Here is a 27,516-nt window from a genome sequence, read left to right on the forward strand (position 1 = left end):
CTTTCCTGCCTACATGACAATAGTAGGATCACAGTACAAAGCCCAGAGACCTAAATCAAGGTAATTTTCTAAGAAGGTTAAAAGTGTTTTAAGAAAGGTATCTCTGAATTATTGGCACTTCATGATCCTGGAACTTAGAGCTAGACAGAGTTTGATTCACTACTTTTGTGCTTTCTGACCTACTTCTGCTCCTCTCTACTACTCTAAATTGCTGATTCAGATATAATTCATTTGTTCTTTGATTTTCAGGCGTTTATTAAGTACCTATTACACATCATGCTCATAAAAGAGGCTAGAAAAGCATGATATAGGAAAAAAGAACAGAACTTCTCATTTCCATATGTGACATATTTTTTTCTGAGAAGAAATCTTCCCTATCTTATATCTACTCCCATTCTTCCCACCTATACTTCCCATACTTCCTGTACCTCCCACCACTACTACCTATAATCTCGTAACTTTCTAGAGAGTCTGTTATCCAACAATTAGGCACAAAATACATACAAATGAAATTACGCATGAGAGAGTATCCATTGCATGAAACTTATTTAATCTTCTTAGCAAGAGACTCTGTGTCTGGTAATGTAACATAAATGAAGACCTAGCTTAGGTTGTCAGGAACCTCACTGAGATGTCACTACATTTCAAAATATAAAGGAAATAGAAAATAAAACATAATTTTCTAGGTCATGGCTTTGCAATGGATCTTCACATTTCACACAGAAAGGAAGGATATCTGTTTACTTTCAATGGGTTGTCAACCCATTATGCTGCATGACTATATTGATTATTTCTCTGGCATTGCAAATCTTAATTATTGACTAAAGGAGCTAAAATTTACAGTTTATCACTATGCTGGAAACCATTAGAGCAACAGATTGAATACAGTTCTCTTTCATTGTTAAAAAATCCTTGTAGATCTCATGTTCTTTAGTAGAAAGTGAACTTCAGGGATTTGGGGACAGTAATTCCTAATGTAACTGCAGACTGGAATTGCCTGGAGTAGTTTCAAAACACTAGTTTCTACACCCCATCCCTAGACATACTGACTTAAAAACTCTGGGTGTGGTCTTGGCAACAGGATTTTAAAGCTCCCAGATGACTCTTACGTGTAGCCAATGTTGAGAATCACTGTTCTTAAAGGTCTTAGGTTGAACTCATTCACTCATTCCCAAAACTCAGAATTACTGATTTTTTTATTTCTGGTTTAATTTCTTCTGTCTTATACCCTTATGATGTAGGGACAAACTGCTGATGGGAATGAAAGCCCAGAGAAAGCACGAACTCTGGTATAGAATTTATTTGGGGGCATGGAAGATGTTTCTGAAGACCTGATTATTTTGAACTTCTGGTATTTAAGACAGGTTCCTTCATGCCTTTGCTCTATCCCTCAAATATGGCCAAGATGGGGGCGGGGAAGGAGAGAAAGAGAGATCATGTGAGCACCAGAGCTAACAAGAGAGATTTGGAAATCAAGAAATGGAAAGGATAAAAGCAGTCCCCCATCTCTACCACCACTATAAACAGTTTCGGATTTTTAATGCTGGGCATTTAAAGACAATTTGGCAAACTGGAGTCAAGCTGTTTGTCAACTGATCAGTCAGGCAGTGATACTGATTCTGCAGTTGCAGGCACTGCTGGGAATTTGGAGGTAAATAACAAAACAAAATCCTGCAGAAGTGCCTTGCCTCAGAGGCTTGGAGACCTTTGGTTAAATGCAAATATCTCTTCCTTGGCATTCCAACTGAACTCTGCTCTCAATCTAGTTTATAACCATGATAAAAACTGTAATCCCTTCTAGCAGAATAATTAATGCCAACAATGGGTTTAAAGCCAATATTCTAAACCAATTTAAGATAATGTTTTTATTTCAAAACTGACCTCTTCTTGTTGTCTGTGCCTCTTTTATGGCCTGGTGTGCCTGGTATACCAGTTCTTTATGAAGTCGGCTTATGTTGCTGACAAGAACAGGTGGTCACTGAAGAGAGGATTCATGCTACACTTCTATTTGTATCGAAAGATGTAACACACAGCATTGCACAGGATGGGCACCCTAAAATATTCCGGGAATTCAATACAGTTCTTTGGGTCTTTTTTTTTAATTTAAATAATGTATTAATGGAATCTATCTAAAGTAGGGAGGATGAGTGGGAAGCAAAGGAATAAGAGACAGATAGACACAACACTGTTTATAAAAGTCTAAAACTTTTTTTTCATACTGACCCATAATTTGCCAATAATCAACCCTAACCATATTTCCCAGCTTTCTCCTTAAGGTGAACATAATTTGTAGTGTTGGCACGTAATACAGATACTTGTATACCTTGAAAAATATCTATGAGGGGGGGCTGGGTGGCTCAGTAGGGTAAGTGTCCAACTCTAGATTTCAGCTCAGGTTATGATCTCATGATTCCTGAGTTTGAGCCCCTCATGGGGTCTGGGCTGACAGCATGGAGTTGGTTTGGGATTCTGTCTCCCTCTCTCTTTGCACCTGCCCCACCCCCTCTCAAAAATAAATAAATAAACATTTAAAAATATCTATGCTATTAATGGACCTCAGCAAGCTTATCTTTAGTTATAAAAATCTAATATATAATCTATAATCTACCCAGAAGCAGTTTTAGAAAAGGTTTTAAAATTCTGTTTTATTATCAAATATTTATTAGAAAATTTGGAAAGCAAATATGGTTATTTGTTGTAAAGATAATTTCACCTAAGTGCTCAGGACACTGAATTTCACTTCCAAAGCATACATAAATGACACATCTTAACTCTAGGCCATCTTTAAATCAGTTCCTGTTACACACTCCATCAGCACCTGAGCTCTGAGGCTTTCACCATTTCGTGAATAATTTCAGGCTAAGCTTGATAATCTTTTTCTCACTTCAATTAAAAAAGAAGAAAAACCAAAGAGGGGACATGAGGAAAATAAACACAAGGTGATAAACTGTTGGATGAGTCTATTTTATGCTTTAAATTTCTAATGTAACATCTGATATGTCTACACATAGCTATATGTATAGAAAAGTGTCAAATACATATCAGAAAATTAGATAGGAGGAGAAGTAAATAGTGCAGAGGATCATTCAAGATTCTATAAAGAAAAACTGCTGAAAATAAACCAACTACAAAAGAGACATAGCTAATATAGGCACAACGAAGTGAGAAGCAATCCTTTCCTTTCACCTAAAATCAGAATGTTTTATTTTTCTGTAGCAAAGCAATATGTACTCCTTTTTTCTTCAACAAAATATAGCCTATTGAATGTTCTTCTCCTCCTGTAATAGAAAATAGCTTATAGCGCTACAGTTGATACAATTAAATGAAAAACCAAAGTATATAATACTGGCATAAAGATCTCCTTGTTTATCCTACTTAAGATATGAAAAAAAAACCCCTGCATATCACACACACATTATAAGATCCTCTGGAAAAAAAAATTGTGCATAATTAGATTTTCACACAATGGTTTTAAAACTCCAGTCATATCAGCAGGTTTTGAGTACTAATGAAAAATGGAATTGATACAATTATGTTGAACAGTGGCAGGAAACATGCTTTTAAGAGAATCAGCTTAAAGAAAAAATTCCCAGTTGCATGAGCATTAAAGCTGTCAAGACGTTAAGCTAAAGATCTTCTCTCTGTGCCAGCTAACCCCCTGCCCGACTCAGGAAAGTAACTTCCTGAAGCCATGCCAAGCCCTTTGCTTGAAAATAACATCTTAATTGGTTTCTTCTAATAAAATTCAAAGTGTTCATTTTGGTGATGATAATACATTCATTGTTTTATTCCAGCTTAAAGTTCTGGTCTCTTGGAATGTTCTGAGTATTACTGTTCAGGGGAAAGGAAAGGAAAGGAGAGGAGAGGAGAGGGGAGGGGAGGGGAGGGGAGGGGAGGGGAGGGGAGGGGAGGGGAGGGGAGGGGAGGGGAGAGGAGAGGAGAGGAAAGAGAAAAGAAAAGAAAAGAGAAAAGAAAAGAAAAGAAAAGATAAGAAAAGAAAAGAAAAAAAAAGAAACGCTCATGGGTCTGAATTTATGTAGTAACAATAGGTGGATGGACCAGCAAAAGTTGGAAGTTTTTGATGCCAAGAAAGACTGCTTCTATTTAAATCCAGATTTGTATATAATACCAATGAGATTCTAATTACTTCACACTGTTTGCATCATTATTGCTTAATAACGTGCATGTGTAAATACAGAGCCAGGTTGATAAGGTTTAGAGAATGTTTAAGGCTCTTACTGGCAACTGACACAAGATAAATTATCCAATAAGTCTTTTCAAATCAAGGGATAAATTTAAGTCATGAGGTTTTGTTTTTGTTTGAATTATAACAACTAGTGTGTATTTAAGAGGTTGGAAAGTTATAAAAAGAGCTCCAACATATTCACTGCATCATATTATCAAAACTTCTACATGCCTGGTCATCATCTTAAGTTTCTTTATTGAAAGTTTTTCAATCTAGTCTATTGAATGGTTTGTATACATAGAGACAGAACTCTAATTTCATAATGAAATTCAACACAACTTTTATTTTATAGAAGCCAATTTTATTATCACTTTGCTGCTATTCATTTATTCATTAAACAAGAATGAAGAGGTCCCTGTACTAAGAATTACAATTCTGTTGGAATTGCGCTTTTACATGTAATGGTCTCCAACACTTGAGAGAAACTGTGGCCACATACACCACTTTTACCCGACCCAAATAAGCAAGGTCAGGAATACTAGGGTATTTGACTCCCTTTACTCTCAGTTTCTAATTTTGTTAGTGTGGTCTTAAAATCTTCAGACTTGTGTCCATTATCAAGTTTCAGTAATGAATGAAGAGCCAGCTTGGTGCACTTCACACAGTTTGTACAAAATTATGTCTATTTACAAAAGAAAAGAGGTCGTTTCTAATCTAATTTTGTGAAATGAAGACTTTAGAAAATGAAACACGGAATGAAAGATTATGTTTCACATGCTATAATTGGAAATCTGCTAACTCCTTGGCAATTGATGCTAACTACAGTAAGTAACACTAGCAACCTGGGTTGTAAGACTTCACTAGCTGTCAAAGCAGCAAGCCTAGTGAACAAATTCATGCATTGATGGTGTCTTTACATATGATTTGCCCCATTCATTCCCTTTATGTTCCTATTAGCTGTAGTAAAAATGGATTACCTCCTTCTGGCAGGTTGTTTTTCAGCAAGTCCTTTAGTTCTCGCCATTCCTCGCCATCAGTGATGGGAAGGAGGCAAGGCTCAAATACAGAAGTCACTAGAGTTTCTTGCTCTGCCCCTCAGCTCACTTGCACCAAGCTGTTACTGCACACCTGTGTTGCAGTAATATGACAAGTACTAAAGTGTTTGCCGAGCTAATCACCCAATTATTATGCAAATATAAAGTTGTGGTATTTGAACCTTTAAAGTAAGAAAACATATAAATAATATATTAAAAACGATACCAGGAATATAATAGCTTTTTTTTCCCCTGACTTCTCAATTTTTGTTCTGTGCATTTACAGGACAGTATACACTTAGGAAAGACCTAATTTGTTGTGTGAAACACAACAAATCTTTACTCACAGGGTATGTGTATGTAGGTATGTGTGTGGGTGTGTGTATAGAGAGGACATTTATTTTTTACTCAGATATACATCCCCTCTCCATAACTGATTCTATTTTTAGAAAGTGAAACTCCATACCAAGGAAATAAGATGTTTTTCTTGAAAGAATTTAGCAACTGTTTCTCTGGTGCTATTACTCCTGCAGAGAATCAAGGTTTTCATTTTATGATATCAGCTGTCTGACCCTCTTCTTAGAAGAGTAGCAATTATTGTTTGTAAAATTATATTGCTTTGACTCCTTTGGTCTATCAATTCCACTGAGACTAGAGACTTGATATTAGCCATTACATTACATGTAAGATTAAAGGTGAGCAATCTTAGTTAGGGGTGCCTGGGTGGCTTAGTCAGTGTCTGACTTCAGCTCAGGTCATGATCTCACAGTTTGTGGGTTCAAGCCCCACATCAGGCTCTGTGCAAACAGCTCAGAGCCTGGAGCCTGCTTCAGATTCTGTGCCTCCCTCTCTCTCTGCCCACCCCCCCCCACTCACGCTCACTTGCTCTCTCTCTCTCTCTCTCTCTCAAAAATAAACACTAAAAGAAATTTAAAAAATATGACCAATCTTATATTCAAAGTCTGGTATCTGCTCATTATTTATAAGAAAATAGTTTCAGTGAGGAAGTAATTTAAGAATTAATTAGGTAGAATATTTCATACTTTTTAATGAAGTATCTTAAATGCTAGCAGGTATTAATATTGAGAAAGGCAGGAATATTAGGCATGTTCACTGATATCACTTCAAACGAGTACATAAGGTTATTTTAATGATTGGGGCGCCTGGGTGGCTCAGTCGGTTGGGTGTCCGACTTCAGTTCAGGTCATGATCTCCTGGTTCGTGAGTTCGAGCCCCACGTTGGGCTCTGTGCTGACAGCTCAAAGCCTGGAGCCTGCTTCAAGCTGTGTCTCCCTTTCTCTCTGTCCCTCCCTTGCTCATGCTCTGTCTCTATTTCCTTAAAAAGTAAATAAACATTAAAAAAATTATTTTAAAGACTGTTTTCCTCCTAAGGCAATATATAAATAAGCAGAATAGAATATTCTAAGGATTGACAAAGAGGAAAATGGTATCCTGATGTATATAGCACAACAAAACTCTTGATTATGGGCGTTGCAACTTGGGAAAGGCAAGACAAAGCCTGTTCATTCATTTATATAATTAGAGACAAATAAAATACGAATTTTTGATATTTATTGCCTCAACCTTTCCAAAGAGAATTGAGAAACATTTCTAATATAGTGTTAAAGTTTGACATAATAATCCATAAATTATTGCTACAAGGACAGCTATAGTTAATTTTTCTCTCCATATACCATTTTCTCTAGTATTGTCTCTGCCACCATCAAGCTGTGTCTGTTAGCCAAAACAGTTAGCCTGTCTGGGCCTTCATGCCTAACTACTTCATAGGCATTCTGTAATAAAAGACATAACAAGTGGAAAATCTCCAAAAAGTTAAAAGCAGTCTGCAACAGTAACCTACCACTGTTGAGTTCTCAAAGGCAGTTAATTCCCACTGAATAAGGAGGGAAGGCTGAAAAGATTGTTTTTGAAAAGCATGCACCTTGAAAATGTAGAATGAACTTGCCATCTTTTACAGCTCAGCACATTGTTCCAGGGCTGGCGCTACCCTAAAATAGCACATGGCTCAGCACTGAGCTCTCCCTTTTATGTGCCCTTCTTGCCAACTCACACTTCTGCATTAGAAAACGTCAAACTTTTCTGTTCCGTGCTTTTAAATTTGTTTTCATTAACAACAGTGGTCCTCAGGAACAAAGAAATGAAAATGCAGAAGGCAAAGAAGTGCTGGAATTTGCCCAAAGCTTACATTTGAGCTCTTTCTCGATACTTTTACTTTTGACAGTAATGGAACTAAAACCAAAATGATAGTTTTTCATACCTTGTTATATAAAAGATATTTAGGAAATGGAAAAATTGAGCATATCTTGGTGTTATAGTTAGTTGATGCTACAGTGGTATCTGTAACAAAGAACCAATCATTTTCTTTTCTTTAAGAGAAAGTGTAGGCTATGTTGAACTTATGGAGACTACTCTGATTAATTTGCACAGTGAGGTGAAGGGAATGAATAATAAATTTTTCTACAGTCATCCTTTGTCTGAGCTCAAACTTGTTTCCACAGCCACAAAAGAAGACCTTACCCACAGCAACGAAATAAGCATGTTCCACAGTTGTAATTCCCTTATCCTCACCTGGGTGAATCTGAAATTAAAGGGGCGATTAGGGGCAGTGTAGAGAATGAATTTTATCTCCTTTATTTTCAGGAAGGATGGATGTTCTAAAAGAAAAGCAGAAGTCTACTGTGACACCTTTAACATGATAAAGTGAGTTTACAGAATGCCTGAGAAAAATGTTCTTTTCTTTTAATTGTGATTTTGTGAATCTTAAAACTAATTCTAGCAACATCTACCAAAATGGCTCTGGCTCTGGCGTCTGACTGCTTGTGTTTTAATTGTGTCCTTTTCCATCCCTGTGACCTCAGGCAAGTTACTCTTGCAGAATCTCCATTTTATGAGGATAAAAATAGCACCTAACTCACAGTGTTGTTAAGAAAATTAAAAATAATGCCTGGCACAAAGGCAATATTAATGTTAGTGATTATTATATAAATGCAAATACATAACCAAAATTATTTTGTAAAAACATAAGATAATATCCATGATATTATGGATATTATGGAATATCCAGGATATTATGGATATTATGGATATTATGGAAAAATGCATATCTTTATTTCTAAGTGTTCTTCTAAATCAAATTACAAAGAAAGGTATGTAACATACACTTTCAATCTACATATGTGAGTAACACATCAAAATATTTAATAAACATGTGAATGAGTATAAACCAGGTTATCTAAAATAAGCAATCTATAGATTCAATGTAATCCCTATCAAAATACTAACAGTATTTTTTCTTTATCAAGATACCAATAGTATTTTTCACAGAACTACAGCAACAAATCCTAAAATTTGTATGGAACCACAAAAGACCCCGGATAACCAGAGCAATTCTGAAAAAGAAGAAGGAAACTGGAATTATCACAATCCCAGATTTCAAGATATACTACAAAGCCATACTAATCAAAATAGTATGGTACTGGCAAACAACAGATACAAAGATCAATGGGACAAGATAGACAATGCAGAAATAAACCCATACTTATATGGTCAGAAAGAAAACAAGAATACAATGGGGAAAAGACAATCTCTTCAATATATGGTGTTAGGAAAACTAGGTGACACATGCAAAAGAATGACACTGGACCACTATCTTATACCATAAACAAAAATAAATTCAAAATGGATTAGGGACCTAAATGTGAGACCTGAAACCATAAAACTCCTAGAAGAAAATATGGGCAGTAATCAGTCTTAGCAATATTTTTCTGGATCTTTCTCCACAACCAAGGGAAACAAAAGAAAAAATAAATAGGATCAAATCAAACTCAAAAGATTTTGCACAACAAAGGAAACGTTCAACAAAATGAAAAAGCAATCTACCAGACAGGAGAATATATTTGCAAATGACATGTCCAATTAGAGATTAATATCCAAAATATATAAAGAACTTACACAACTCAACACCAAATAAATAATCCAATAAAAAGTGAGCAGAGGGGATCTAGATAGACATTTCTCCAAAGACATACAGATGGCCAACAAACACATGAAAATATGCTCGACATTACTAATCAACAGGGAAATACCAACCAAAGTTACAATGAACTATTACCTCATAACAACCGGAATGGCTAGCATTTTAAAAAGACAAGATAGAAGTGTTGTGCACTGCTGAGAGGAATATAAATTGGTGCAGCCGTTAGGGAAAACAGTAGAAGGATTCCTCAAAAAATTAAAAATAAAAATACCATATGACCCAGTAATTCCATTTCTGGGTATTTACCCAAAGAAAACAAAAACACTAATTCGAAAAGATACAGGTACCCCTATGTTTATTGCAACATTATGCACAATAGCCAAAATATGGAAACTACCTAAGCGCCCCATCAATAAATGAATGGATAAAGAAGATGTGGTATAGACACACACACACACACACACACACACACACACACACACACAGACTGGAATATTACTTAGCCATAAAAAGGAATGAAATCTTACCATTTGCAACAACATAAATAGACTTAGAGGGCATTATGCTAAGTGAAATAAGTCAGACAGAAAAAGACAAATTCCGTATTACTTCACTTATACACAGAATGTATAAAGCAAAACAAATGAACCAACAAACAAAAAAAACAGAGACAGACTCATAAATACAGAGAACTCTCCTCCAGAGAGGAGGGTGGGGGGATGGGCAAAACAGGTGAAAGAGATTAAGAGGTGCAAACTTCCGGTTATAAAATAAACAAGTTACAGAGATGAAAAGTACAGCATAGGGAATAATATCATAAATAACAGTGTAATAATGTTTTACGGTAACAACCGTTCACTACATTTACCATGGTGAGCACTGAGTAATGTATAGAATTACTGAATCATTATGTCACACACCTGAAATTAATATAACATTGTATATCAATTATATTTCAATAACATTAATTAGTTAAACCACCTAGCATCTCTTGATAGCTCAAGAGTTCAGTCATAATTGTTTCCACATATCTATGGATAATCATGGACTACGACACATTTTCTCATGGAATTGTTTTGATCAGATGACTGAATAAACATAGCACAAAACACTCACTCTTAATTTCAGGTCATTGGAGCATCTCAGCTTTGTTCTCAATTTCAGGACCCTTGTATGTTTTTAAATGGCTTAATATCACAGCATCGTCTTTTGGCAACAGATTTAAGCTTATTAGAATTACTTTTTTATGCCAGGAAAATAGGAGTTTCCAACTTTTTTCTAAGAATCTTTAAAAGAAGACATCATTGTAACATATTTCTATCCTAATACTTCTCAAGGGACATTCTTTGCACGACTTAAATCTTCCCCAATTCAAGGCTATAAAAGATACTTCATTTTATTTTGACTACTAAGAGTCCTGAATCAATATATATTACAGGGAAAAACAGACATGAAATTTCTCAGCAATTTCTTCTCATCTTCTGTTCTCAATGTGTTTATAACAGTTTTAACTTGCTCTTGTATCATAAATTTAGTGCTGCTCTACTTAAGACTCTTTATGATTTAGGTAATGTCCCGCTCATAATTGTATTTATCAATCCCTTCCTGATTTTAAAGACACTCTCACAGGGGAAAAATGCAGAGTTTTATTCACAGAGCATTCCTTGTTGAGTCTGAGTTTATTAAAACATAAATAGTTTATGTTATTAAAGATGTTTAATTGGCATTTAACTGAAACCGTCAGAAGGGGAATTAAGCTGTATTAACACAAGTTTTCCCAAGAACTAAATATTTCAGAAGATTCAATACAATCAGAAGGAGCGTTCTCCAAGATTAATGGAAAAATCAAGAACAATTGGCTTTATTTTTATCTCTTGGGCAACCATAGACAAACTGTTTTCAACAAATGTGCCTTGTAATGTTAATGCTACCAGAGTTCATAAAGACACAATTTATTATTTTGAGTTTATTGTCCAACAACAATTCATTTAGCTCACTAGTTCCCAGGGGTCCTTTTATTTGTTGTTTAATTATTATGCTTCTTGTCAAATGAGGCAGGTATTAAAAGATAAAAGGTGTTTTGTAAAATTTCGTCATCTTTCATTTATATACTATCGATGACCTGGAGACTTTGACAATTATATTAATGAAAATTTCAGCACTGAAAGAAGGCAAAAAAGCATCAAAGTAAATAACTGAAAGAACTTATAATCCTATGCAAGCTAAGTCCCTACACTTAATATACTTGTTTCCCAATATAACTCAGACTGACATTTTTATGTTTTTAAAACACTGTTGTGCACATGTAAATGTAAAAGTCAACCTTGAGCTGAAAAACTGGCCAATATTAGCTAAAGAAAAATGTATCCAAATGGTAGAATCTTTAATTTTTTAATTATCATTTTCCTTTTGAGTTTAAAGCCATGAGTCATAGGTTTCAATGGGGTGGAAAGCAGTTTAGTAGTAGGGGATCTTTACTGTTCTAGTGAACACCAGCAAAGAATTAATAGCAGTCACAAATAATCGACTTTTTTGCCATGTATTTATCAGTCAATTTATTTTTGAGTTTTCACTGCCTTAAATATTTCCATGGGCATCTTGATAACTCATAAGAGTTTCAAGCCAAGAGAAAACCTGAAGTAGAGCCAGACTGCTGTCTATTCAATAAAATGATATTCAGGTTTTTTGAAGCCTGTGGAATATTGAGTGCATCCTACTTCTTTATTTTATATTGTGTTTTGAGTGTGTGTGTGTGTGTGTGTGTGTGTGTGTGTGTCCCAGGCTTCTTTATTTAAGAGCAAAGTGATGAGTGATGTGGGGATATACTACTTCTTTATTTCTGGATATTATGTTTCTAGATCTAAAAGCATGCAAATAAAAATCATAATCTAATATTCATCAGGATTACTTAAAAATGTCTGATATCTTAGACATTTGTAGTAGAGAGACAAAACATGCACATGACTGAATTATTGCCTTTATGGCAACAGAGGTGGGACTGTGTAATTTTGGGTAACTCCTGAATTGCAGTTGATACCCAATCTTATAAACAAACAAGAAATTTTGCTATTTCAGTAACTTAATAATATAAATACTCATTAGATAATACAAGATAAACGAATTGAGTAAATAATTCTCAACTGAAGTAGTGAATTTTGCGGTGCCTGGGTGGCTCAGTCGGTTAAGTGTCTGACTCTTGACTTCAGCTCAGGTCGTCATGATCTTGTGGTTTGTGAGTTCCAGCCCCAAATCTGATTCCAAACTGACAGTGCAGAGCCTGCTTGGGATTCTCTTTCTCTTTCTTTCTCTCTGCCCCTCCCCGGCTCTCTCTCTCTTAAGATAAATAAATAACCTTGAAAAAATTAAATAATAAAATAGTGAATTCAGGTTCTGTTAATTTCTTCACATAGAAAGTATTCCAAAGAGCAAATATTCCTGAATAATTTTCAATTTATTCATCAAAAGAAAAAGGGTAAAAAATAAAATATAATATTTAACAGCCATTACTTTAGGAGCATGTATATAACCTATACTTGGTATTTATATGGATATATTTACATTTGTATTTTATTTTATGGGTCTATTTATACAGATATATTTCATATCAAGGTACAGAAGTGGATCAGAAATTATCCTGATTTAATTATCATGACTCCCTGCCTTCCTGAGGCTTTATGGTACTCTTTTTTTTTTTTTTTTTAAAGCTTGCTTATTTATTTATTTATTTATTTATTTATTTATTTATTTATTTATTTTTAACGTTTACTTATTTTTGAGACAGAGAGAGACAGAGCATGAAAGGGGGCAGGGCAGAGAGAGAGGGAGACACAGAATGGGAGGCAGGCTCCAGGCTCTGAGCCATCAGCCCAGAGCCCAACGCGGGGCTCGAACTCACGGACCGTGAGATCGTGACCTGAGCTGAAGTCAGACGGTTAACCGACTGAGCCACCCAGGCACCCCTTTATGGTACTCTTAAATGTCCCAAGAGTGGCAAATAGTTAAATGCAATTTCAAGCCATCCACTATGCCATGATAATCATAAGAAGTAAACTAAGTAGATGGAGTTCTTATTAAGTTCAAGCTTATCATGAAAAATTGGACTTTCAAAAAAACCGAATCTTAAAAAAAATAATGCATTTGTGCATTACTTTAAAAGTCTAGACATATCTAGACATGCTAGACATACTAACTTATATATATGCCAACAGTATTAAGATTTAAGGCAACATCCCTGACAGGCCACCAATCAAGGCCCTTTGGAAGGCTGTGTATATATGAGATCTCTTCCTTTTAATATAAAACACTATGCTTCCAATCAAAACACACACAAAAAAACTCAGAGGTGCTTGGGTGGCTCAGTCAGTTAAGCATTTGACTCTTGATTTCAGCTCAGGTCATGATCTCATGGTTGGTGAGTTCAAGCTCCTTCTTGGCTCCTCACTGATAGTGTGGAGTCTGCTGGGGATTCTCTCTAGGCCTCTCTGCTACTTGTGCTCTCTCTCAAAAATAAATAAAATTTGAACACACACACTCAACAACTTTCTGGAAGAAAATATCTAACATCTATAGAGAAGAAGGTCTATTAGGGAAGAAAATACAATAATTAGGAGATTTGAGAATTAACTGGGAAGGGTAAATATAAACGTTGAATTCCCAGACAACATTGAATCTCTGTATAATGTATAATGTAGGAAAAGGTTTTAACTAGATGGAAAATATTTGACCATCAGCAGTGTACCAGGATATGAGTCTAAAGTTATTCATCCACAAATTAACCAAAATTTTTCTCCCATGATGCTTTTACCTTAATGCTATGATGAAGAAATTTTGTGTTCTACCTAGTCTCTATCATTATTTTTAAATTAACTAAGATTCACTGAAGCGTGTTTATAGTGTACCAAGGCTCTACTGGTTGGGGAGGTACAGTGGTTAAGAAGTATCAAAATTTATGTTAATTCAACATTTATTGAACAATAACAAATGGCAGTCTCTATGCTAATTGGGGGGGACTAATTATAGTACAAAAGAAGACCATATTTGTACCCTAAAGGAATTTATAAATGTTAACTCAATTAGAGTAATTCTTTGTGTATTTTAACAAGATGCACACTATAAGCACACAATACATTTTACAAATTTAATTCATTTCATTTTCAAAACAGTTCTATGAAGTGTGTGTCATTCCCATTTTACAGATGATAAAATTCTGGATTAGGGAGATTAAGTAACTACCCCAATGTAGCATTCCTCAGAAAGTAGCAAGCAACTATGACTTAAAATCAGCTCTGTAGGACTTCAAAATCTGTGAACTTTTATAAATTGTTTAGTTTTGTTCTGTCCCTTGCCCAAGTCCTTCATACAAAATGTTCTTGAAAGCAATGAGAGGAATTACTATACAAGCCTTCCTTAAAGAAGATGATATTATAAAAAAAAAACAAAAACAAAAACTAAGCTTAAACATCATAAAAATTTAGGGCAATAAAGAGTCTTAGAGTTTAGTTAGCCCCCAAATTTTTTAACTGGTTGGGAGAACTGAGGTCCTGACAAAGTTTCAGAATTAATTACTGAGGAACCAAAGCTTGAAAACTCTGTTATTTTTTCCACATAAATGCTGTTCTCACTATACTGCACTGCCAATCAAATGTCCATACTTTTACATACATCAAAAAATATATGTTTAGACATGTTTCCTAATATTTTAACAAAAACTTCCCAGAGGTCACTGGAATCATGACAAACATTTTCCCTACTTAATTGTAACTAAAATTTTGTTGGTATTTTTCCTTACACAAAAAAGACAGAAGTTTTATGTACAAAATTAATTTCAGAACAATTATTACCAAAAATATTTGGTGATATTTTGTAATGGAAAAGAGGTCAGTTCATCAGAAGGCATAACACTCTTAAATAGGTCAGTATTAAAAACAGAAATTCAAAAACATGAAGTAAAAACTGATAGACCTGAAAAGAGAAATAGACAAATCCATAATTATAGTTGGAAAGTTCAACTTCTTCTGTAAGTAATTCAAAGAATAAGTAGACAGAAAATCAGTAGGGATATAGAAAACATAACAAACCATCAACTGACTGAATCTAACTGGCATTAATAAAACATTCATGCAATAAAAGCAGAATACAGATTCTTTTCTATGTAGGCTACATTCAGTGTCATAAAATGATTTTTAATAGTTTTTTAGAAAATCAGAAGCATATTATGTATGTTCTTTGACAACAAGAAACTGAATCAAAGATCTACAACAGAAAGATACATAAGACATACACAAATATCTTCAAATTATACAACATATTTCTGAGTAATTTGTGAGTAAAGAAAAAGTAAGAGGAGCAATTAGAAGACATTTTGAACTGACTACAAAACAAATTTTATCAAAATATGTGGAGCACTGCTAAACAGTGTTTCAAGGGAAATTTATAGCACAACTGGTTACATTAGGAAAAAGTTCTCAAATCAGTGATCTAAGTTTCCATGTTAAGAATTTCCAAAAAGAAGAGTAAATTAAACACAAGACAAGAATAAGATAATTTCATTTTAGAGCATAAACCAAGGAAATATTAAACAGAAAAACAATAAGAAAAAAAACACAACAAATCCAAAAGCTGATTATCTAAAGAGATCAATAAAAAGAAAAAAATGATTTCTACAGCAGTCAGAACATAAAGGAAGTAGATGTAAATTAATAATATCAGAAATGAAGAAAAAGACATTACTACAGATCCTACAGGCATAGTGAGGATAATAAGGTAATATTATAGATGACTTTATGTCAACAAATTTAACATTTTAGATTCACAACCTAATTACTAGGTGAAAAATAATCTTATTTTGAATCTACCTCATTTTTAAACAGAAACAATGTTAACATATTTAACTCAGTAATCATGTTTTATATCAATTCAAATATAAACAATATGTCCATTTTTCTCAACCTTAGAACCTTTTTGTAAAATGACATGTAACTGATGCTTTTTGTCAAACTATAGTATCAATTCCTGGCTATGTAAAATACTACAGGCTAAAGTCTCTACTGGATAAAGGCAGAACCATTTCAACAATGCTTTCCCTTTTATATTAACAAGCAAAACAAATTTGTCTATTGAATATATGTAGCCTTGACTTATCTTATGACCCTTATAGATTCCAAAGATTTTCTGAGAAAAAAATTACAATGACAATAATGCTATGAAATGTGAATCTGTTAAACCACCAGATTTTTTTAAACAAAAATTCAACTTAATCAAAAGGTATTTCATGAACTTTATATTTATTTGAAAAGCTATTTGGAATAAAATTAGAATAACAATTATAAAGTGTAATATCTAATAGGAACCATAGTTTTTTTTAACATGCAAGATTTAGTTTGTACAAATGTAACTAATTAATAACATCTGAAATACATTCTCCCACAGGACAGATGACCATCTGGTTGACCTTACACTAGATCAATAGGGAAGGCAAATGTGTAAATCAATGTTTCCCAAATGTTATCTCTGCATCATTCTACTACAAGAAGGGATAAAACTTGGATGTAAGAAGAGATCTCATTTCACACATTTTAAAATTGACTTTGTTAGTTGGACTGTAAGGCAAGACTGAGAGGATTCTTCTAAAGTTCCATCCAGAAAGAGACTGGCAGAAGACCAAGTAATGGTGAAGGAAAATAATTCAAGACAAAAGAGTCAGGAGGCAAGGAAATTCTGAGAATATAAAGACACAGATGATATAATTTGATGTTATTTGAATTTCCTCAGAATCATTTTCCAACTCATAATATTTGGCTGAAAAATAGTGATAGAAATTTTGAAATAAATAAAAGTATACACTATATGTATTTTAATTAATATATGTTCATATATGTGTCACCCTTACAAAGTTCTATATTTTGATGTAAAGAGTAAACCACTTTGGAAGAAATTTAGTAACTTATTGTGATATACAGAAAAGTTGTAATAAAATGAGAAACTTTAAATAATAAGAAATTTGGAAAAGGTACACTGAAACAGGTGCACTGTCTAATCTATTAAGAAGAGGATGATGAGCTGATTACAATTTATACCTTTTAACACTTTTTTTTGTCCGAGGTATTTTTCCTATGATAATATGTCTAAAATATAGTTCACTTCAGGAGTTTTTTGTATTAATTTAGAAATTATGGAGTTTCATTATTTGTTCTCCCTGTTGATATATATCTTTAATACAAATAAAGTGATACTCTGTATCTCTGGTTATTTCCTAGCATGACTCTTCAGAAAAACAAAATATCAGGAATTGGTAGAAATCTCAGATCAAAAGCTTATCGCATCATGCTGTACTCTACATATGCTATAAATTAAGGTAAGTCTCATTCTGCAAGAATCTGTTTTGACTTTGAGAGCATTTAAAATATTAGACATGGAGTATTTTAAAAATCCCATCACAACTTCTAGTCACTTTATATATAGTAGTTACTGTCCTACTTAGTATTAGTTTGGTTTTAAAAGATTATACTAATTAATTTCTTCTGTAAAAGATAAACTGTAAAGTCTTTCAAATATGAACTTGATGGATTATCTCTGGTGATACACGTGCTTTTACAGTTTACAAATTTTGGGTTAAGTTTGGGTTAAAAAAAAAAAGTTTGGTCAGTTTTGATGTATTAGAGAGAACAGGTTCAGATAACTAACCTGTGGGACCACTCCATCTTTCTACATATTGGGAGACATATAGAAAAGAGAAATTGCAATACACCCTAATGCCTTTATTTTTCATTTGATTAGATATTTCATAGTTCTCAACTTGGAAGAAAAGGTATAAGTAGACTACAAGATGTTACAGTAATCAAAAAAAAAAAAAAAGACACTTCAAAGGGTCTGTTTTCCCTTTCTTCATAACTTAACTGGACAGCCATGGGTTTTTAGTGGAATGACTGGCTTAGAAGCTAAAGAAGCAATTAGAAGGTCACACACTCTAAGTTCTAAATAAAGCTCTTTCAGTGCTTATCATAACCTTGGGGAAAGCCCTTAGTGACTTAAGAAGGAAAGAAAAAAAATAAGATATCCATGTGACTGATAAGTGTCAGTCATACTGCTGTTTGAAATTCAAGATAATAGTGTTTCAAAGACACTGCTATAGAAAGTTCTGAGAGTTTACTGTTTCTCAAGTAAAATAAAATATGCTCAATGACACCAATGTTTATGAAGAACTTAAGTTGAAAGAAGTAATAAAAATATAAATAACCCTTATTGGCGAGATGATCTTCCTGATCTATTTCTTATCCCATACGTCCAACTAGTATGGGTTATGTGACTGACCAAAATCATCCATCTGTAAGTTGTTTGAACTATATACATCAAAGCTCATGGATACATTTGGCAAACCATTTCCTCAGAGGATCTTACACCTTTTACATTTGTGCAAATTTGAAATCACGCCAATTTTCCCAAACTTCTGAAGAAAACATTTGTACACAACAGCAGTCAAAAACATATTTCCAACTATTCTTTTAGATCCTTTTCAATTAATTAGGAGATTTTGCCAACCTCAGGAATGCCTTTTGGAAATGGAAAAAAAAAAACACCATTAGAACAACATATGGAGAAACAAGTTTGGAGGCCAAGACCAAAACTTATGAAGAAAAATTGTAAGTAATTAAACTTGCATAGACTTCTCTGCTGATGAGCATTAGCACATTGAGGGTGTTTCTCAAACACCAGGTGACTATTAAGAAGAAACTTCAAAACGGGTAGAATATACTTCAAGCATTTTCATAAACACATGTAGTAGAGAGCTTTTGCCTATGAACACATAATTTAAAATAGCCATGTCCTCCAAAAAGCAGTCCAGTAAATATTTTTAAAATTAATCAACATTCAATAATATTTTACTGTGTTTTATTATTAATGTTTGAATCTGGATGTGAAATTTTTAAAAAGACTTCAAATAACATTTTTCCAGAGTATTTATCTTACCATCAAATGTTAAATAAACTCTTGCTTGGGGCTGAGACGATCCTTTTACACTGATAGAACAAACAAATACTCCAACCAACACGAAAATTGCCTGGACTGCCATTTCTTCAGATTTGCAAATTAATATCCAAGAGAAAATACCTTTAAAAGAGAGGTAACAAGTTTGTTATATTTCATTTCACATTTTAGGAGCATACACATACGTGTGTGTGTTTGTGTGTGTGTGCGTGTGCGCGCGCGTGCACACACACACACACACATATAACTAGTGATCTAGACAGAGCACCTTATTCATAAAAGATATATCTGAACTTTTACAGTCATGCAAACAGTAGGAGGTGCTCTGACTTTGTTGCTTCGATGTGAAAAGTTGGATTTAATTCATTTATGTCTGGAAGTCTTTGCAAAAAGAGAAACTGTTTCTTTTTCCAGGAAATAATGCTAATCTTAAAGCAGAACAAAGCAGCTAGGAAAAAGGTATTGATTCCCAAAGGAAACTCCATATTTAAACTTGATCTAATAATCACATAACATTGAAAAGACTTGAGAATGGTACCAGTGGGTATTAGATGAAAACTTGTCTTTCTACCATAAATATTGTAGTAGCAAGAAAAAGTCACATGAAAAATCATGTATACCCACTTGCTTCCACCCTCATTAGCTCTTTTGGAGTAATATCTCTGAAATGATGTTTCTACACATAAATCTATGTGTGCTCAATCCCTGACCACTGAAATCACTCAAATTAGTTATCTGCCAATTTATACAGATGACCATGCAGCTGTTAAATGATGCAGATGAGGTAACCATGGACTAGTGCCAAGTTCAAACCAATGACTTAGTGGTGAGCAATCCACTGAACCATGTATCCCTCAATGCATATTTAAAATAAATCAACCAGAAAGCAAGCTGTCAAAATTCCAAAAGATAAATCAGAGACAGAAGCATTACCTTTTGAAACTGTAGCTATAAAATTGATACATGCTATTAACTAATGTCTGAATACTAAGGAAGATCTGGTAATGGGTAACTAGAGATCTATCTACAGCAGCTCTAGTGGCCACAATATGCAAAACAAACTCAGGACCATGAAAGAAATCCTGTCATTTTGAGTCTAATATAATTATACAATAAAATGACAGAGTTTAATCTAGAAATGTTTTACAGGTTACAACAATGCTAATCTTCAGTATTATATGGTTATTTACATTAAAATCTTAACACTATTTTATTTAAGAAAGAAATGCCACTAAAAATTGAAAAGACTACTTCACTAATACAGAAGAAAAAAAGTATTATATTAATTAAACAATTAAACTGAACACGCCATGTTGAACAATTGAAACATTTTAAACAGTGGATTTCCTAGGTGGTACACATGTCATAAGACTTAGAAACGAAACTGTCTGCCTCTTTTGCCACACAGATGGGAGGAAACCTTAGAGATGTTTGTACTGGTAATTTTCAAATGAAACAGTTTCTTCCTGCTTCCACAACCTCTTCACCTTGTCATACCTAAATTAACTTACAAGAAAACTGATTTTATAGGATAACTTTCCCTTAATGATTTGCTCTCTGGTTTTGTTGACTTTATAATTAAACCAAAAAAAAAAAAAAAAAAAAAGCTATAAATATGCCTAACCTTCCTCACTTCATTAAGCAGGCAGATAATTACACATTTTTACGTATTGCTATTATCAGTGTCTTATCTGACATGTCTCACCAAAAGCGACATGTGCTAAAAAGTGAGAAGAATAATAGTGGAGATGAAATGACAGGTCAAATGAAATAAGTATACAGAGCAATGTGATTTCAAGTCTACCTAGCGATGAGAAGTGACTGAAAGCCAAGTGTCTTACATGTGCCCGCCCCCCTCCCCCCATATAACTTCCCTTTAACTCACTTAGACATGCTGTTTGTTGTTTTCACTTCTGATGGAACACTAACAACATGTAAGAAAAGGAATCTTTTATGTCCTCTCGAGCAGTTCTACATCAGAAGGCACGGAAATACTCCACTTTAAACTCTCCGCAGGTGTCATATCTAAAGAAAACTCAAGCAGGGCTCTCAGCAAGGGAAACACTTCCCTGACAAACTGCATGTGCTCTTCAGAATATGTCCAGACTCAAGCACACCGATGTGTAAAAAGTCGATACGCAGAACCAAAAGTTAGGCTTGGTATTTTGCTAAATGTGTAATGCTGACAATAAGGAATCCAGCTTACCGAGATGGGAAGAGATCAGCACGGAAAAGTCATCAATTTGCTACCGGTGTGGCTCCGCGAGTGCCTCTCTAGTCTTTTTCCCAGAAGACCTTAATTTCTAGAGCGTCCCAGCGGTGAAATTCTTTCTTCCCGGTCGTCTGAGTTTCTTTGTAAAGGAATCCTCAGCGTAGCAGTGCCGCGGCACCGGGAGCTCGACTCCGCGTCGCTCAATCAAGCACCTCGGAGTGAATGGAAAGTGGCCGGGCACCGGGGGCGAGCGCTCGGGTGTCCGATTACAGCGACGCGGCGCGCGGCTCGGGCTGCCCGGGCGCGCCGCCCAGCCGGCTAGCCTCACCCGCCCAGCACACCCGCCGCATCTCCGCCGCCGCGAGGCCCCACCCAGAGCGCGCCCGCGAGAGGGTGGCAGGGAGCCGCGAGGGCGGTCGGCGGGCGAGCGGCCGGCAGGGCGGGGCGGGGCCCAGCCCGGGACCCGCTGCCGGGAGACGCAGGAATGCGTCGCTGCAGGCTAGAGGTCCAGCTGCCCGAGTCCGCTCCTCTCGCGGTCCGCGGCGGAGTGAGCAACTCACAGGGTGCGCTCTAAAGCTTTGGTTTGTTACCGGCAGCTCTTGGAAGGCATACAGGATTTGCTTAGCCATAAATATCAAAGTGCAAAGCAGCTTTCTTGCCAGAAAAGGATCACTGCATCCTTTTAAGGCAAAGAGATGCGTTTTTAAAAGGGCACGGGTGTTATCCTTTTCCTGCTGAAGATTTTCTAAAACCGGTAGAGATAAACCAACTATCTCGTCGCAGTTTATCCTTTTAATGGGTATTGTTTCCCATTGCGTTTCCTTAATATCCCTAAGGCAGTAATTCTGTTGACCTCTCCACATTGACTCCTGTCCAGTACTCTTCCCTCCTGGATAGACGTTCCCTCAAAACATAATTACAAGAAATTCCTTAACAATTTTGTGGAAGAAGGCTGTTCTGAACCATGCCAAGAGAATAGTTTACAAACTCAAAGGTATATTTCCAGCACTACTTTCAGGAAAACTGGTTACAGTCTGGAACTGGCTTTAATGTTTAAGTGAAAATTATTTCTACGGACCACAACGGACTACATAGTTGAACAGCGGTAGAAATGAGCTTTGACCCCCATAAAATGAGCAGGTAGTTGTTTAAAAACCACTTTGGGCTACAGCAGCCCACAGATGTCACTGTATGTAGAAAATATGGAATATGATTTCTCCAACTTGTTCTTTATATATATATTTTTTCATTTATGAAATAAAGCAGATCACTAAATTCTTAAAAATTGTATCACAGAAAATACTTCTGGGGGTGAAAAATCATTGCTGGTGTGGGACAGTTGAATTAAATCTCAGGTAAGAGGAAGTGAACAGGTGATTAAGGCGTTTCTTCCTTGTGTCTAAGCACCACCTGTCATGTCCTGTCGACATAAACATGCCTAACTCTTTCTGTATAGATGAGCTATGAAGGGATGACATCAAATGCCATTTTAAGAGTTCAAAAGAATGTAAGTTTAGAAGTTCAAAATTATATTCCAGGGCAAATATTATCTTCAAATGTCTATGTTTATGAAGGAAATTACTGATTCAATGGATGGGGTGTTTAAAAGTTTAACACAGTTGAGCTGTTTTTGTGATGATTAGTGCAATAAAAATATGAGCAGCTCCTTAACATAAGTTTTAGTAATGAATTTCATCCACCAAACATCTGACAGTTTTAAAAGGCAGATGCAAACATGAATAAGCACCAAGCACATTTATCTGAAGTACTTCTAAAACTGATTAAGACACCATATACCGAGCACTATTATCTTGCCAGTGATGTCTGAGTCATAAATTAAGGAAGGAGAAGAAGAAATCATTAGAGAAGATTGCTGTGAACCTTCACACAAAGTATATATTTGTTAATTTGGAAATGTGTAGCCACAAGACACTGATTAATTTGTAAATCGATGTAAGGTAGAATATATTTATACATTTTATCTTTAAGTTCCAGGGAACCAAGATAAAGACATGCATGTCAAATGCTGTTTTTACAAGGAAGTTTACTACCTATCTCAGTTTACAAAAATCCAAAGAATCAACTCCATGTTTCACACATATTTACAAAGCTTTGGAAACGATGACAAATAGCTTAGGTTTAGTCGCAGACGATGCAATTTGTGTTGTGATTCTGTCTTGTGTAAATAAACTTCTTTTCAATGTACTTAACTGAATGCATTTTGTTTAATACTGAGACATTTAATAGTATTTGCTTAGTACTGAGATATTTACCATTGGCCTCACCTCAAAATAAGTCATGAAATTATTGATAAGCATTAAGCCAAGGCACATTTAATTAGTGCTCATGCCTGCCTGAAACTTGGGCCATACAGTGAAATTTTAAGAGTGGCAATAGGTGCCCCTAATAAGATTTCTCTCTGCCCCCATTTCTCCAAACTACTCAGAAACCTAAAACACCTTAATAAAACAGGACCTTTATATAAGAAATATTGATGGCCAGTGCCACTTGCCTAGGCTGGGTCTTTGACTCTTTCCCTAGACATGGGAAACAATATGAGCTAATTCAGTGAGCTAGTTTGGGAAAGGAGGACACTGAATAGATCCATAGGAGTAATGACACAATTCATTTAGAGGCCACAAAGTTTGCCCTCATCAAAGTATCTTGGGAAAAAACAGCCAAGTTAACATATTTAGAATCAGTCTCATTAAGATGTTAAAGAAATGGTGTGGTGTCTTATACACTGAAGTTTCTCTGCTGTAGTGGCCTTATTTTTAATATTTTATATTTTTGATGGTCCTGAAAGAAGCCATTTAACTGTTGGACTGATTTTGAGTGATGTACCCATCTTTTGTTTATGAGTTGTGCAGCTGTGAATTCTCGTTTCAAATTTACAGAACGTAGACTGTTTTCAGATTTTTCTCCATCATGTAGATGAGCTATATGAATCAACTTTATCTAACAAAAGAATCTCAATCCTCCAGAGATGGAAAGTTGTCTTCTTATTGTCATAAGTAATATTTGTCTCAGGAGATTAGAGACTACATTTTTCCAAGCACTTTGTGTATTATATGAATAGCATTCTTTAATGACGTTACTATCTCCAGAAGAGAACACTGAAGCTTTGTCCAAAGTCACACACAGATAGTAAATATTGGAATAGAGTTACTTAAGCGTGACTGACTCACTGCCTTGAGTTCTTGAATATGAACCTGAGCAAGAATTATTCTCCTTCCTTCTCTTCTCTATCTTCTTCCTCTTCTCAACTTCCAGATACTAGCACTTTAAATTTCCTGAGCTTTATCTTTGGAAAGTCTCTGCCTCAAATGGTTATTTACTTTGTTTACATCAGCCTTTCTTCTCCTTAGGTACATTAGCTGCTCTGAGACCAAGCCGGTCAAACAGGTCTGGTCTAGAAATCTGTGTGTGCAATTACTCTCTGTACAGTTGATAGGCTTTAGTATTTCCTTCATTAAAACCATTCTTTATTTTTCAATAAGATGAGTGTACCTCTACTTTCATTCTTAACACATTGCTAATGTATATCCCTGACCCTTGATCTCTTCCTCAGTTGGTTAAGTGTCAGACTCTTGATTTCAGGTCAGCCTACATTCTAGGCTTCTCAAACTACAGGGCCACTGGCATTAAACAAACAAAACAGTTACAGTGGTTTGTTCTGGAGAGGAAAACTGGCCAGAAAGGGAATTTTCACTGTTTTCTTCTTTTTACCTTTGTAATTTTAAGCCAGGTAAATGTACAAACTCTTAACAAAATTCAGAGTTTAATTCTTCACCATTTGTTAAATATCTTTCAACATCTCAAACATAATAAAGTGACATATTTTCCAACTCAACCAAAATAAGAACACATTATCTCTAATGTCTACAAATTACAATATTTCAAATGTAAAAGTAGAATATTAAAGAATTTCAGTAAAAGAGTCTGCTGGTGACTTTGCTTTTTTAGTACTTGCACCTGATAAAGTTGTAAGAGTGTTGTGATCATTCACACTTGTATCACAGGGGTGAAATGCAAACTCTGTTTTGTCTTTATTCTAATATTTCATGTAAAATCTCTGTGAGGGGACTACATGACTTTAAGATGAATTTGATACAACTGCCATTGCAAAGCAATCCACCATTATTTCAAAGATAATGCTCATTAGTTGAATATACATATATACATGCATCCACAATCATATTTCTTTGAAGTAAGGCAAACTGTTTTTATAGACCTATTGTATCTAATGCTCTCTTTCTCTTCACCTGGGAGTACAAAACCCTTTCCATATTTATTCTCATGGGAGAGCCAAGAGAGGGTTGCATAAGTGCCTCTGATTGTCAGATGTGTGTAATGAGGCTCAAAAATAATAACCAGCTGGAGTAATGAATTCAGGACTGTTAGTTACGGCTAATTGACTCCAATCTACAGCCCTTTAACATGGTCAGAGGCCTTTTCCATGTAATCTTCAGATTTCACCATTTTTCTACTCTTTATGGATTTTAAATGGTTGACTAGAAAGTAGAGAATCGAATTGTGTAAACAACTTTCACAACCTAGTAGAGACATTCTCATGATGAAAATCATATGCTGAACTCAAGTTGTCCTCTATTACCAGTGACTTCCAGAAGATGGAGAGGGGCATAGAGTAAACTTAAAAAGCATCAACTCCTTATTTTCCTTCCTTATTTTTTGTCATGATACTTAATGCTTTGAAATTTCAAGGGACATTTAATAACTTTAAAGAAGGACATATAATTTTTATTTTTTAACAAACAGACTTAAGTTAAAATATGCAACTCTAAGGGTACATTTCAGTGAAAGACTTCTTGTTGATGGATTGTATCCATTGCAATGGGCTCACTGAACTTTAGACCACAAGTGTACCAGAGGGGGGTATGCTTGAAAGAGCATGTATTATTTACTAAATATTTTACAAAGAGTACTTCTTTTAGTCTCCAAAGAGAAGACAGAAGTATCTCCATTGTGCACACAAGAAAGCTTATTCAGAAATTTGAGGTACCCTTTCCCTACCTGGGCCCCACCCCGAGGCAATAAATTCAGATCTGCCTGTTCCAGAGTCCATGTGCTTCCTGTTTTTCACTGCTATTGGTGCATCAATCTAATAGTCCAATAAATAGGAAAAAGGGAGTGGAGACCCTCACCTCTCTTCGTAGGCTATTTAGGTTCTGAAGAAGGTTTTCTGCTCTTGTTGGATACTAAATATTTCATCCCATAGATTTGTATTATAAATGCAGACATCCTATCTTCATCATGAACCCACAGCTTGAGAGCAGAATCACTGTCTAATCTTCCTGTACATCTCTTAGAACAGTTAGACCTGTAGTGATTAATGAACAACTTGACATGTAGACGGAGGAGGATTTTAGGGAATATGGGGGGAGAAGAGGCAACCAATAACAATTGGCTAGGTAATGGACCACCCAGTTACAAAACAAAAATTCATGCAAATTCTTTCATCATCCATCCAAATACCTTTATAAAATTATATAAATTGGCTTTATTCCTTTAAAATATTTAGTTTGTAAATTATGTGAATTTAGTAAATGTTAACCCAGAAACAAATTTACACAGTGGATTCAAGCCTAAGTAACATGAAACTAATCAATATCAGGGAAGATCAAGTCTGATTTTAAAATTACGGGTCACAGGGGCACCTGGGTGGCTCAGTTGGTTAAGCGTCAGACTCTTGATTTCAGGTCAGGTCATGATCTCATGGCCACTGTGGTTTTGATTTGCATTTTCCTGATGATGAATGATGTTGAATACCTTCTTATATGTCAATTGGCCATTTGTATGTCTTCTTTGGAGAAATATCTGTTCATGCCTTCTACCCACTTTTTAATTGGTTTATTTGTTTTTTGGGTGTTGAGTTGTATAAGTTCTTTATGTATTTTGGATACTAACCTTTACTGGATATGTCATTTGCAAATATCTTCTCTCATTCAGTTGGTTGCTTTTTAGTTTTATTTATTTCCTTTGCTGTGAAGAAACTTTTTATTTTGATGAAGTCATAATAGTTTATTTTTGCTTTTGTTTCCCTTGCCTCAGGAGACATATCTAGAAAAATGTTGTTATGGCC

General features: G+C 35.0%; 1 protein-coding gene across 1 annotated transcript in view; it reads right to left on the reverse strand.

The window, feature by feature from the left end:
- SEMA3C (semaphorin 3C) overlaps positions 1-21,679 on the reverse strand; it is a 176,257-nt gene extending 154,578 nt beyond the window's left edge. Inside the window, exons 1-2 of the mRNA XM_019451299.2 lie at positions 21,408-21,679; positions 19,184-19,324 (exon numbers count right to left, since the gene is read on the reverse strand). Coding sequence (XP_019306844.2) covers positions 19,184-19,286 — 103 coding nt within the window. The 5' untranslated portion in view covers positions 19,287-19,324; positions 21,408-21,679. The remainder of the gene's footprint in view (positions 1-19,183; positions 19,325-21,407) is intronic.
- Between the last annotated feature and the right edge of the window lie 5,837 nt (positions 21,680-27,516).

The sequence above is a fragment of the Panthera pardus genome, unplaced genomic scaffold, assembly GCF_024362965.1.
Source record: "Panthera pardus isolate Hobbes unplaced genomic scaffold, ASM2436296v1 HiC_scaffold_8, whole genome shotgun sequence".
Lineage (NCBI taxonomy): Eukaryota > Metazoa > Chordata > Mammalia > Carnivora > Felidae > Panthera > Panthera pardus.